The 14,877-nt window shown below is 38.0% G+C and overlaps 1 protein-coding gene across 2 annotated transcripts in view; it reads left to right on the top strand.

Moving 5' to 3' along the window:
* ano6 (anoctamin 6) overlaps positions 1–14,877 on the top strand; it is a 38,600-nt gene that overhangs the window by 20,955 nt on the left and 2,768 nt on the right. For both annotated transcript variants that reach the window (XM_044108570.1, XM_044108569.1), the window contains exons 3-19: positions 569–639; positions 4,351–4,479; positions 6,196–6,261; positions 6,333–6,620; positions 7,476–7,589; positions 7,688–7,803; positions 8,544–8,678; positions 8,809–8,911; positions 9,637–9,697; positions 9,800–9,945; positions 10,026–10,103; positions 10,315–10,546; positions 10,629–10,798; positions 11,992–12,089; positions 12,757–12,890; positions 12,991–13,196; positions 13,327–13,523. In XM_044108570.1, the coding sequence (XP_043964505.1) occupies positions 569–639; positions 4,351–4,479; positions 6,196–6,261; positions 6,333–6,620; positions 7,476–7,589; positions 7,688–7,803; positions 8,544–8,678; positions 8,809–8,911; positions 9,637–9,697; positions 9,800–9,945; positions 10,026–10,103; positions 10,315–10,546; positions 10,629–10,798; positions 11,992–12,089; positions 12,757–12,890; positions 12,991–13,196; positions 13,327–13,523 (2,344 nt within the window). The remainder of the gene's footprint in view (positions 1–568; positions 640–4,350; positions 4,480–6,195; positions 6,262–6,332; positions 6,621–7,475; positions 7,590–7,687; positions 7,804–8,543; positions 8,679–8,808; positions 8,912–9,636; positions 9,698–9,799; positions 9,946–10,025; positions 10,104–10,314; positions 10,547–10,628; positions 10,799–11,991; positions 12,090–12,756; positions 12,891–12,990; positions 13,197–13,326; positions 13,524–14,877) is intronic.

Below are 14,877 nucleotides of genomic sequence, written 5' to 3'. Positions count from 1 at the left end.
CAAACTGTCAAATCAGCAGCTCCCCAGTGACAAACGCTGATTAAATAAAGAGTACTGTTGTCGTTTATAAATAACTTTTCTTTATTTCTGTTTCAGTCATGTACTTGCACAGTGTCCTCCACCCTTATTTGCACCTTTTGTGAACCTGTCTAAAAAGCCTTGAATTCCATTTCAGGTCTTATTGCAATAGCATGACCTTCAATTTAAGTAAAAGGAAAATCTAATGTTAAGAAACTCCATTTAAACATCAGTGTAGCAGTTGTTCCTATGAAAAAGTGTCACTCGTGTTCTGTAGAGACATTGCGTTGTATTTGTATCATATTAAATGTTTATCAGGTTGTTATGGCTTAAGGCTATTAAAAATCCCCAAATCTAAAAAAAAAAAAGGAATTCTGTATAATGTACAGAATGTGCATTCATTACATGACTATGGTTTTTATATACTTACTGCGTCTCCACTTTTTCTTAATTAAAACTAAGATGAAATTTTTTAAGTAACCCACTCTGTATTTTTGCTATATGTGTTTGTTGTTTTATTTAAGGCTGTATCATTGTTTCTCTCTTACAGTTTACCCCGAGGAGTTTCTACCCACTTATTACGCTATTAAAGAAGAAGAGTCAGGAAACAAAACAAATCTGGTGAGTCCCTGTCTGTGGATGTGGGTCAAATATAATCACTGTGTACAGTACTGTAAATACATTTGCACCTTTAAATATGTCTTTTTTTTTCTTTTGCTTTTTACCCACCATAAATGTTTGATTGTTTAATTTATTGTATTATTTGGCGTTTATGATTTTTGTGATGGTACTCATGAAAACATAATGTCTGTTCAATTGTTGCCTGCATGGTGTTTTCTTTATAATCTTGTCATTTTCTGGTTTTATTATGTAAAGCACATTGAGCCGCCTTGCTGCTGAAATAAATGCTAGTCAAATAAATGTGAAAAATGCATCACCCCATTGTTAAATCACAATTTAATCTGAATTTTTTAATGAAAAAAATAACAGTGGCTGTTATTATTGTGCAAATTGACCAGCATTAAACTTTTTGTTTCATGCATTTCTAAGGCAAATTACACAGTTTACACAAGATAGACATTTAAATACACTGTTAGACTTTTTATTGTAATTACCATTCCACAGTACCTTTACTGTTATGATATTTCACAGTTAATTTTTACTGTGAGTGTGATTTACAGTTATAACTGCTTTACTGTAAATGCAGTTTATAGCATAAAACTGTAAATGTATTTTATAGTAAAGCTGGTCTACTGTAAACTTGTTTCACAACATAATGTCAGTTTTACTGTAAATTAAAGTTTACATTTTTTAATACAAGAATATATTGTACCATAAACCGAAAAATTTCATAAAAGAAATTTTAGTCCAAGTACTGTGAATAAAAACAGGTATTTATTTTCAGCAGATTTGTTGAAATAAAATCCATTTATATATTCGCAATGTCATAAAGAACAATGTCACAATACAATATAATGTGCTATAAAACAACAAAACCATAGAACACACTACAGGTCATGTCAATATTTTTATGGCACATGTATGTAGCAACATGAACATGTGTGCATCAAGTACCAGCCATAAACTATTAAAAGACTGACTTTAAAAAAATATATAGAATATACTTCATTTAAAAAACCAGCAGAGGCTGCATTGTCAGAAAGCAGTTCACAGTAGCTTAAATGTGCACTGTTACACAATACATCACAAAAACAGTGCAAGTGTGATAATGTACTATATGGTAGACATTCATATCAATAAATATTGTTAAATCAGATGCATTTCCTACATCAATCAATTGCACTGAAGTGATAATAGAAGCTGCATAAAGAATGAGCAGGACTGGCTTCTCTTCAGGTTTTTGGATTGTTTATGGCAAAAGCAGTCAGTCAGTTTTCACTAATTCAAACGATTGCGTACTGTATTGAGACCCTGCAAATGTGCCCAAGGAGACGATGAAATACAACATGCCATAACAATCTTTTTAGTCATTTTGTTGGTGCTGACGGATCAGTGCAAAGGCCTGCCTAATAAACTGAAAACTGCATAGTATAAAAAAACACCTCACTTAAACGACTACACACTTATACATTTCTGTGATTTAGTAAGAGATGCAGCGACATCCAGTTTTTACCACGGACACAGAAAAGATGCAGGCTACTCTAAAGGGCTGTTGTGTAGGAATCACATGCCATTTATAAATAATCATTAAAATCATCTTTAAAAGGCTAAAGTAAAGTCAGAACATGCAAGATAGGAGGAAAAGACAATAAAATAATAAACATTTGGTAAAATGCTTACCTAGTTGGAAGTCCTCTATTCAAATTCAGCGAGTCGTTGAAGGAAGGTGGTGATCCGGGAGTTGACACTGACTACTTTCCTCTTGACTTCCCGTCTTGCAGCTTGTACTGACTTTGGCTGTGCATTTGGTACCAACATCTGGATTGATCCTCACAAAGAATCTTTTAACAGAAATAAAATATATTAATTGTATTTTTTAAAATGTAGACATACAATACAGCAATCAGCTATGGTTCTTCATCATCAGTCAAACTGTCATTAAATTTAATTCATAAATGGCTTGGTGTAGAGTACTTACCGTTGTATCATCTCCAGCGTGGTGGATGCCGACTCCTGATACTCCAGATTGAAGTCATAATATGACCTAAAAAAGACAGCAAGGACGCTGGCAAAGTCATGTAGTTGCTCAGGCTAGAAAAATACCTTCTCCTCCATACTGACCATCCACCAGGTTGCAGACATCAAGCTATTTCCTAATATAGACAAACCCTTGTCAGGCCAACGCTAGTGAGTAAAAATACAGACTACCATAACTATTACATACATTGCTACAAAAAATTATAGTGATAGAAAATATTCCTCTTACCAAGCATGATTACCCTTGGTGTAGTAGGTAAGGTCATTTCCATCTCAACAGACATCTTGGTGGAAGATACCTTTGAAACATAAAAGGAAAACTCTTAAATATGAATTACTGGTAGTAATTTATATTTAAAGGGCCAGTTCACCCAGATTACAACAGGTTTTTGAGAACCTCACCCCGGAGACTAGACTAGACTTTACCCCTACATCCTGCTACCACTCTGAAACAGCGGATGTGAATGACAGTTTGTGAGGCTAAATGCATTTTTTAAAGCATTACATTCCACAAGTACAATATCTGAATGGCTAAGTACAATATGGGTTAATGAAATGAAATGTTTGTGATTTGGGTGAATTGATACCTTTAACAAATTAATTGAACAATTCTGATTTAAGATGTGTGTTTTAAGTTAAGAGTCGATATAAAATTACATCAACCAAGATGAAGATTGAGTCCTCTTTTTCTTTTAAATGTTTTCTTTTTCTCTGACGGAAGTAGGACATTGCTCTATTCCACAACGAAACCGATAATTAGCTGTGTGTTGATGTTTCTTCACGACTACAAAATTCTCTAAATTCTGAAGTACAAATGCTGCAGAATTTACACCTGTACATAATTGCACCTGTTAGTACTGACTTAACTTTACATTTGTAAGAGCATGGTTTAAACAGGTGAACAGTCCTTATATGGAACCAGGCTTGGAAATTAACTTTTTTGTCCACCTGCCACTGTGGCTGAACCAACTCAAAAAATAACAGAAACCACTTGAATGTTTTCCACCTTTGTCCTCATTTACAGACTCTTATACACTATGTTGGAGATGTAATGGTACTTTAGCAGGCTAACTAGCTGTAGCAAGCTCAAAGTTATAGATTAGGTTAGCTGCTCCTCTACATTTCCAGACTATTTTGTGGCTTCAAATATGTTTGAAGAGCTGTCTTTTTACCTGTTGTCTTGTCTTTTGAAGAGTTGAAACTATGTTAGCACTCAGCAGGACAGAACTGCACAGCCACTTGGAGGGAAAAAGCTTGGGAGTTAAAAAAAAAGTCATCTGACAAAAAGAAAAAAAAGAACAACGTTAGAATTCATCCTTGTTGACCTAGCTAATCTGCACTCTTAACATTTGCAACGTCATGGTTTAAACAAATGAACATGTTGCGGTATTTAGCTGTAGAAAATACAGCAAAGGCTAACAGTGTAGATTACAATGACAAAAGTGGGAAGGAGAGAGGGAGAGAGAGGGCGGGTATTCTTGGGTTTGTTGACTCTTCCCTTTTTCCCTTCATAGCATCACAAATGAAATTCGCACATCAGGGGCAGCAACTACCTGCCGTTCCAAACGTCCTTTTTAACCTGCCATTCTCGCCAACATGTATGAAATTATGGAGGAAGACTCGTATGAGTTTCAGGACGCCGACTTACCCGATGGGCTTCGTTTCTGCCCACAGGTTGAGTACAACAACCGGCCGGACTCATTGTTCTTCAACGACGGCGTGAGGAGTGTGGACTTCATCCTGGTGTACGAAGATGAGGACTCGAAGCCGTTTGACAAGAAGTACACATTCCAAAAACGCAAGGTAAGCAAAGGTTATGCAAAATATTCTTAATTAATTAGATAAATGACACTAACAATGCTTAAAGCACTGTATTAAAAACATATGTGACGATAATAACAACCAAAACCTTTGCTTAGATTGTACTATTTTATCTTTTACAAGAAAATCAAGCTATTTTTCTAATAAAGTAAGTTCTGTACACACAATAAAAACTCAGGAATCACAGAAAACTACTTATTATGACGACGTTATTGACTGACAAATTATTACGTTTCTTTTAAAAAATGCATCAAAGACTTACAGTAGGAGACACATTTCATTGCTCTGAGGAATTGTGTTGCTGTCAGTCCATTATTTGCACCAGGATGAACTGCTGACTGTGTGTACACAGTATCACCTACCGCTTTTCCTTTGACGTGGCCGAGGAAGGCCACTAGCAAACACAATTCACGCACTCAAAAACTTCAAAGTCCAGGCTGAATTCAGTTCAAGACTGAATTTAATATTAAAGTTTGTCGAGCGAGCGTTGTTATTTTAAATTAGTGCATCCAGTTGGTTTGGGAATAAAATGGACCAAACATTAAAACAGTTTTGAACAGGGCACACCCATGTAGGTTAGTTGCCTTAATGTCTTTCATAAGAGGCTTAAAGTATTGTTTGTTTTGAAAACACCGCACCGTGTGCAGCGCACACCTTTAGATTTTTTTAGATTAGGTAATTAAAGAAGCCACATTATGGCCTTAATTCTTTTAAATACAATTCCTTTCAAGGTTCTGATAGAGGGCTGTTTTGTTTTTGCTTTTTTTGAGCTGCTATGATCAATGAATGGCGCCTGCAAACATTCCCTGAGACCCGAGTCTCAAAGCTGATCAACTTGTTTCAGTTCCTTGAAAATGCTGGGCTTGTAGAGCTACTCAAAAGCTGCGCTAACACTTATTCCACAGTAGATACACTGAGGCAATTTGTATTTGTCATAATGTAACACACATTCTCGGTTGACTCATTCTGCTTTTGTTTTAACTCTGGCTGCTGGGGAGCCGAATGCCAATAAAGACAGTTTTAACTGACCACCGTTACATATAAAATATAGAAAACCAGGCATTTATTCATTCACATGACAGATTATTTAGTTTTCATGTACCGGTAGTTCTTTTTGAGAAAAACAAGAAGAGCAGTGAATTCAGTTTATTGACCATTTCCTGTTTTTCTTGGAAATGAAGTACAGCTGTTTATGAAAAAAAAAAAAAGGGAAGCGGCAACAATGGTGCTGCAGGTGACAACAGAAATATTGGCACAGATACATTCCAGTTTGAATCCACCTGGAATGACTCAGTTATTTCATAAGACACTGATCCCGATTTAGCAAAAATAACCTGAGTGGAAATTTTATTTTTGTTACGTTTCGTCTGCCCCAAGGCTTTAAAATAATAACAATAATAATAATAATAATAATAATAATAATAATAATAATAATAATAATAATAATAATAATAATAATAATAATAATAATAATAATAATAATAATAATAATAATAATAATAATAATAATAAAATGCTTGGTGCACTTTTTAGATGTCCCCTTCAGATTTTCTGCAGAATTTATCAGGACAGAGATGGTTAGCAGATAGGTGAAATAAGCCTCAATGTGAAGCCATAATGGTAACAGGAAGTTGTGGGTTGCTATTTAAAACTTGCTAGTCAGGAGTCTCAGTAGTAACTCATTCTCTTTCACTGTAGGATAAACGAGAGTACTTTGAGAGCTGCCTGATGAATATGGGCCTGGAGTTGGAAGCAACACCATCTGTAAGTGGAAGCTGCCATTGTCAGTCACGTCCGCCCCCCTGCTTGAAACTAACTCTCATTGCATTCTGCAGGTCCACATAGACCACCTCATATACGTGAAAGTTCACGTGCCGTGGGAGGTACAGTGCACCTACGCCGAAGTCCTGCACATCAAGACTCCCATAGAAATCAAAGATCACGTCGTCCACTCCTCCATCAGGAACGTTTTCAACTGTATCACCAAGCACTTCAAACCCAACGAGAAACTGATAAAAAAGGAAGTAGACTACTACACCGCACCGTATCAGAAGGAACGTCATGAGTCCTTCATAAAGATGGACAAGGAAAAATTCTTCACTCCGTCCATGAGGAGCAGAATGGCGAGTTGCTGCGTGTTTCGATCTCTCTGTTTGTTGAAACTACCTATGCAGAGTTATTTTCGTTTTTATGCCATGTCACACTGTTCTGTATTGTCATTTCATTACATTGCTGTTGTCAGGAACAAGATAAATAATAACACTCTGGCTAGGGCTGCACCGATTGCAGATTACCGATTTTTTTAAAAAGCCCAACGCACCGATTCCGATTTTGGCCGATACCACTTTTTTTTTTGTCTGAAAAAAAGTGGTAGTATATCAAGAAAGTTGCTGAGTTGGCAACAATGGTGTGGCTACTGTTAGCTGTAAAAGTGTGGACATGACCTGGTCGGCCGGTTTGTCAGTCAAACGTCTCACAGGAGGAAAGAAAAGCCCAGTGGTTGATTTTTCTGACCTCTGCCAAGCTTGATAGGATCAGTGGATAAGGTCGGCTTCACATGTGAAAATCGGCTGATCAATGACCTCTCAAAATTAAGGAAATCGGTACCGACAAATCGGCTGGCCAATAAATCAGTGCACCCCGAACTCTGGCTATACTTTGTACTGTGTCTGACAAAATTTGAGCACTTGATAAGCCAAGCTTTCAAGCTATTCTCTTTTTTTTCCTCCAAATGTAAAAAAATCTTAATTTTTTAGGGGATCTTTTACAGTGACAGGGGGTTTCTTTTAAGTCATATTTGTTATATATAGCAATTTTTAATGACTGAAGTTAACATATTTGCTTGATTATGCTATAAAATGCCTGGCAAAAGCATGGTACTGCCCCTTTAAGAGCATTCTCTCTGTTCCAGCCTAACCTTAATGTTGATGACCTGATTTACGCAGAAGATAACTTTTAAGCTCTTCTTCTTATCTCAGGCAAACTTCATCTTGTGCAGAGCTCCTTATGAAATCAAAGGAAATGTTAAAAAGTTTGGCATCACCAAACTGCTGCGTGATGGAGTTTACAAAGCTGCCTACCCACTACATGATGTAAGTGTTTTTTGTTTGTTTTTTTTGCTGTTTATATCAGTGTAAATATGTGAAATGCTTCTCCAGTGTGTGAAATGCTTCTGATTTTATTTTTTCAGTGCAGATTCAATGTCAAGTCCACAGTCGAAAGCTGTCCCAACGAGAGATATCTGCTCTACAAGGAGTGGGCTCATCCCAAGAACTTCTACAAGACACAGCCACTGGACCTCATAAGGTTTGCAAACTGTTTTATGATGCGGTTTTATATTCAAGGTTTTACTGGAGTTACATTTCAAGTGTGCTAAAATAAATGATGAAGTAAATAAAGTTTATTTAAAGTAGTTTCTCAGACACAGAGTTACAAAGCTCTGTTCGAGAGAAACATTTTAGAAAATAGAAAAACAGACGAGGAGCATTGGATCAGCTGATCCAATGCGTCACGTTCTATCTTTCACCTTTAAAATGTTTATTGAATCAAAAAACATGAATTGATCTGTAAAACAAATCTAAGGAGTCAAACGAATGAATGAATGATTCATTCGTGAATGATTCCTGAATGATTTTTGAAAGTCTGACTGGTGAATTACTGATTTTTAAAACAAAAATAATTGCTCAAGAGCATCTCAGTAATCTGAGTTAAACTGTGGACTCAGATTATGAGCTGTGTTACAGCTCATAAAGCTCAAAGTCATCAGTATTGAAGTGTCATAAAAAGTTTGAGTGATTCCAGTGAATAGAAAAATGCAGAAACAGAAAAACAGTGAGTCCAGAACTGAATCTTGTGGAACCCCATAGTGAAACAAAAACCATATTAGAGGTTTTCTTTATCTAACAGAAATCCAGAATTTCCATATCTTTTATCTAATAATTTAATATTTTATTTAATTTGGAGGAAAAAAAGCTCATCCAACTAGTAATATACCAGCAAAGTTTTTTTTTTTTTTTCTTTTATTACACTTGATTTCCTTCCTACAGAAAGTACTATGGGGAGAAGATCGGCATTTACTTCGCCTGGCTGGGTTTCTACACCAAGATGTTGGCTTTTGCTTCTGTGATGGGACTGGTCTGTTTCTTTTATGGATACCACATTCAAGAAAAAAGCACATGGAGGTATTTCAGATAAGTGACCTATGACCTATGTTGTGTTTGTTCGTTTTTCCGTCGGACGTGAACTTATTTGGTAGACAAGCTTTTCTTTCTATTGATTTCTTTTCTTTCTGTTCTGTTTAAAACGATGCAGCAAAGAGGTGTGTGACCCTGACATTGGAGGAAAGATTATAATGTGCCCTCAGTGTGACCTCTGCAACTATTGGATCTTGAACAGCACCTGTGACACTTCGAAGGTGAGCTTTTTGACAAAAACTGTATTTCACTTTATTTACAGTTCTTGTATAAAGTATTTGTCTCCTTGAGTGCTTCACTTTCTTTATTACTTTTTTAAATCAATCATAAAAATGTGTCTTTTTTACAAAAGAAATTAGAAAACAAAACATTAATATTGAAGCTAAAACAGGTTTCTACAAAATCATGACAAATAAATCAAATATGTGACATAAAATAAATGATTTCGTTAATATTCAAGTCAGTATTCAGAAGATACAAGTCCGGCCACAATTTCTCAGTCAGGGTGATGTCTGTGCTTTGACTGGGCCACTCCAGAGCATCCACCTTGTTGTCTTAAGCCATTTCTGAGTAGCTTTAACTGGATGCTTCAGGTCATTGTCTTGCTGGAAGATAAATGTTCTTCAAAGCTGTAGTTTCCTAGCAGATAGAAACAAATTATCCACCAGGATATGAATTTGCAACAAGACGGTAAAAAATAAAAAAACACATTCGGAAAAAACTTGAAAGGTCACAAAGAAGAACGAGTCTAAACTGATAGAATGCTACGTTTAATTAATCAGTTCAAAGAGAAAAACCAGAAATCTTGCAAAATTATGGACGTTTTTACTGTATGATCCCCATTGGAACTATATTGAAGATGTTCCATTAAACAATTATTGAAATAGTATAATAATTTAGTGTAGTTAGCCGTTTTGTAATTAATTTGCTGTTGTTTTCTTTTCAGACCCTTACTATATTTGATCACTTTGGAACGCTGGTGTTTGCCGTTTTCATGGCAGTGTGGGGTGAGTTTGTGTCAAGGTATCGTTTCAATATTCCTATTTTCCTGGCTTTACCACCAACTTTCTTTCCCCTAACTGTGCTTGCTCTGCTTTTCTGTGCCGCAGTTACGGTGTTCCTGGAGTTCTGGAAGCGCTACCAGTCGCAGTTGGAGTTTGAATGGGACACGGTGGAGTTTCTGGAGCAGCAAGAACCGTCCCGCCCCGAATATGATGCCAAGTGTGTTCATGAGAGGAAAAATTCTGTCACAGGGGTAAAAAAGAAAAAGAAAAAACATCTTGATTAACACTTCTGTTGGCGATAATCGTCCTAAAGTGTGTTTATGTGACGTAGGTGAAAGAGAAAGTGCCGTTCACATTCTTTGGACGATGTTTTCGACTCTCAATAGGAATTGGGACAGTCCTGTTCTGGGTAATGTGATTAAAATTATTGCTACTTAACTTTTAACAGTGCCTGCAGCGTTTAAAATATAATAAACGATTCACACTGATTGTTCTGGAAGCAGACGATCATGTATGTGTCTTACGCTTGTAGTTTTACGTGACTGGTCTTGACTCGCCATTTTCAACACCCAACTTCCACCTGATGATTTACAACAATCTGTTTGCTTTTCGTCCTTCAGATCATGCTGATCCTGGCGTCCATCGTGGCCATCATTATCTACCGACTGGTTGTTTTCTTTACCCTGTCAATCAAACTGAAAGACTCAGGCAATTTTACAACCCTAGAGCCACTGAAAGAGTACGTAACGCCGCAGATGGCCACCTCCGTCACAGCCGGCCTCCTCAACTTCGTTGTGATCATGATCCTCAATACTCTTTATGAGCGGGTTGCAATCTGGATCACGGATTTTGGTGAGCCTGTCCTTTACTTTTGCTTCTGTTCCTCCCCCCGGATTCGAACTGGCTTTTAATTCAATCTTCCACGTGTCGGCAGAGCTTCCTCGGACCAGAACGGACTACGAGAACAGCTTGACGCTGAAGATGTTCCTCTTCCAGTTTGTCAACTATTACTCCTCTTGCTTCTACATTGCTTTTGTCAAAGGGAAGATAGTCGGCCACCCCGGTCAACCTGTTTATATCCTAGGGAAATATCGGAACGAGGAGGTAATATTCAGTTTCTTGGAGAATTTTATTTTATTTTTTTGTCAAATTTTATGATATTGGAACCACTTTAATATATTTAGTTGGGATTTTATGTGACAGACCACCAGAAAGTAATTGCGATTTGTGATTTGTAAGAAAATTTGTAGGTTTTTCTTTTGTTTTTGCTTTGGTTGCTGTAATGAAGAGGGCTATTTTTACTTAAGTCACTGTGTAGCACTTTAAAAGCACTTTATTAACAAGCACTTTATTTAGCACCGCACTTTAAGCATAGATTTGCACGTAAATAATTTGCACACAAGAATTTTTAATTGTATTTATTGAGTGTTTTTAGAGATTAGCATGCAGCCTTTTGTTCTGGGCTCTGCACAGCTGCTCCTCATTGAGAAGTGAGGATAATTGTTACTCAGAGCAATGAGGTTCTGGTGTATAAAATTGAGCAAATGTTTGTGCATAATCTGTTAAGTGTGGAGTGCTAATATGAAGTGGCTCACCCGTCTTTTCTGTGTCCTCTCCATGGTGTTTGGACAAATACTGCCCAGGGGTTCAGACACCTTTTACAGGTTCTGGGAGAGACCATTGAAAACTGGGGGGGATTGTTTATTGGTTTTGTGGTGTTTCATTATGGTGTAGTGATAAAACATTAAATATTTATAAAAAGTAAGTGGAAATGTTTGTATTTAGTCAAAGGTATTTTATTTAAATAGGTGTAGATTGGTGAATTGAGATTCCCCTGTGAGTTAAAGGTGGTTTGGTTTGTCACATATTGCTGTGTGAAGAATAAACCATGGCTGTTTCCACCTGACTCTACCTCAGCTTTTCATCCTCACTGTAAAATCCAGCCTTGTTACAGCTCCCGTTGTATTCAGTCCCTAGTCAAGAGAACCAACTTTCATCATTGTGTTTGCTGCTGCTAGTCACTTCGAGTGTTTAACTGTAGAGAGAATGTGTTCAGTTTGATGTGTTGCGTTAGATTTTTATCACAGATGGTAGCATTTTTGCTTGTCTTTGAGCCTTTCTTTCCCTTTTCACAATTACGCACTACTTTGTGCTGCTCTGTCACATCAAATCACAATAAAATGGGCGGAATTTTGTCGTTTCAATAAGACTAAATGAGAAACTATCTGTTCGTGTGACATTACAAATGTTTTCCTCACTTTTTGCTGTGGCTTGTCCTGTGTGTCTGACTGCTGCAGTGTGACCCCGGTGGCTGTCTGATTGAGCTGACCACTCAGCTCGCCATCATCATGGGAGGGAAAGCAATCTGGAACAACATCCAAGAGGTCTTGGTACCGTAAGTAATCGCATCAAACCAACTCTTTTCTGACAGCTCATCGGAAACCGTAGACATAATACAGAATAGACGCTCTTGCCTATTGTCGCTGATGTATCTTACTTTTGATAGGGTGAAATAATTACATATAAATTATAGTCTGTTCCACCGGTGTAAACTTGGATGGTGAATGTTATAACATATGATATATTTAAAATAATATAACATTGTTTTATGTATAAGGTAGCACTCTTGTGTCATATAATCTAAGTTGATGTTAGGGAATAATTAAAACGTTTTAAGATTCCCGAGGGATCGGTTAGCCTTCATAGCGGGGGCTGAACGCCGCTATCATCACAAGCACTACGGCTAATATTAGCTGGCATTTTACTGACGGACATAAATACAGTAGAGTAATATTCTATTTACAAAATATGTCCATCTTGCATGTGGAAAGTTTACCCCAGAGCCCTACTGTCAATAGTCCTGAACAAAAATATCCCGCCGTGCTGAGGCATCTTCTCTTGTTTTGGTTTAGCAGAGTAGGAGGGACGACCACTCCAAGATGGCCGCCGTATTTCCTTTTGCCTGAGCAACCAAAACTCTATGTTGAAAACAATCTGCCTCTTTGTCTGGCAGCAAAATACTGCAACATTTTTCATGCTCAAACATTGTCGGTCCTCCACAGGTGGGTTAAGAATCTGATCTTCCGCTACTGCACCCGGGTGAACCCTAAGAAGGTGGACCCGCCTCGCTGGGAGCAAGACTTTGAGCTTCAGCCCTTCACAAAACTCGGGCTCTTCTATGAATATCTTGAGATGGGTAAAAATGCTCCAGTATTATCTAACATGGATCTATACCCTGTGGACATGGAGCCAGTTTAGTCGCTACAGAGTCTCAATCAGTCTCTCGTTCTTCCCAGTGATCCAGTTTGGCTTCGTGACGCTGTTCGTGGCCTCTTTTCCTCTGGCTCCGTTTCTGGCTCTGGTCAACAACATTATCGAGATCCGAGTGGACGCTTGGAAAATGACAACTCAGTTTCAACGCATACTGCCTGAGAAAGCCCGGGACATTGGAGCTTGGCAACCCATTCTTCAAAGCATCGCCATATTGGCAGTCGCAACAAATGTAAGTTGGATTTTAGCACTTTTTGTTTATAACGTGCAGGAAAAATAACCCCCATTTATAACAATTGAATGCAGACGCAAACAACGACCTTCTTTCATTTTACTTGTATGCTGCTTTGGTGTCTCTACAGGCCATGCTCATTGCGTTTACGTCCGACATAATTCCCCGGATGGTTTACTACTGGTCATTTTCTGTGGAGGAAGGTTACGGTAACCACAGCATGAGCGGCTTCATCAACAGCTCCCTCTCTTATTTCGACACCAATGATTTCCGTCCGGCCACGGTCACCGATGCAGTAGAGCGACCTCAAAACATCACCATTTGCAGGTGCGGGTCTGTTTCTTAGGCTCTCATTGGCTCCTCTGTTAAATGACCTGTAAAAAAAAACCTTTTATAAAGTAATCTTTTCTCACACTAGCTTAATCTCATCCTGAAAAATGTTGTAAAATCCAACCTATGTTTGAACACTTATATTCAGCAGTGAAAAATATCCAGAACTTAGAAATAATACTTTTTGCTTACTTATTGGCACTCCTGACAGTTCCTGTATAAAATAAGTAAAGTAGCTGTCTTTGAACAAGAAATGTTCAGGTGTAAAAAAAAAAAAAAACTACAGTGGGGCAAAAAAGTATTTAGTCAGCCACCAATTGTGCAAGGTCTCCCACTTAAAAAGATGAGAGAGGCCTGTAATTTTCATCATAGATATACCTCAACTATGAGAGACAAAAGGAGAAAAAAATATACAGAAAATCACATTGTCTGATTTTTAAAGAATTTATTTGCAAAATATGGTGGAAAATAAGTATTTGGTCAGCTACAAACAAGCAAGATTTCTGGCTCTCACAGACCTGTAACTTCTTCTGTAAGAGGCTCCTCTGTCCTCCACTCATTACCTGTATTAATGGCACCTGTTTGAACCCCTCATCAGTATAAAAGACACCTGTCCACAACCTCAAACAGTCACACTCTAAACTCCACCATGGCCAAAACTAGAGAGCTGTCAAAGGACACCCGGAACAAAATTATAGACCTGCACCAGGCTGGGAAGACTGAATCTGCAATAGGTAAACAGCTTGGTGTGAAGAAATCAACTGTGGGATCAATTATTAGAAAATGGAACACATACAAGACCGCTGATAATCTCCCGCGATCTGGGGCTCCACGCAAGATCTCACCCTGTGGGGTCAAAATGATCACAAGAACAGTGAGCAGAAATCCCAGAACCACACAGGGGAACCTGGTGAATGACCTGCAGAGAGCTGGGACCAAAGTAACAAAGGCTACCTTCAGTAACACACTACGCCACCAGGGACTCAAATCCTGCAGTGCCAGACGTGTCCCCCTGCTTAAGCCAGTACATGTCAAGGCCCGTCTCAAGTTTGCTAGAGAGCATTTGGATGATCCAGAAGATGACTGGGAGAATATCATATGGTCAGATGAAACCAAAATAGAACTTTTTGGTAAAAACTCTACTCGTCATGTTTGGAGGAGAGAGAATGCTGAGTTGCAACCAAAGAACACCATACCTACTGTGAAGCATGGGGGTGGAAACATCATGCTTGGGGGCTGTTTTTCTGCTAAGGGACCAGGACGACTGATCCGTGAGAAGGAAAGAATGAATGGGGCCATGTATCGTCAAATTTTGAGTGAAAACCTCCGTCCATCAGCAAGGGCATTGAAG

This window comes from Gambusia affinis, linkage group LG23 (genome assembly GCF_019740435.1).
Source record: "Gambusia affinis linkage group LG23, SWU_Gaff_1.0, whole genome shotgun sequence".
NCBI lineage: Eukaryota > Metazoa > Chordata > Actinopteri > Cyprinodontiformes > Poeciliidae > Gambusia > Gambusia affinis.
Note: the sequence above shows the minus strand (reverse complement) of the source record. Positions and strands in the feature narration are given on the sequence as shown.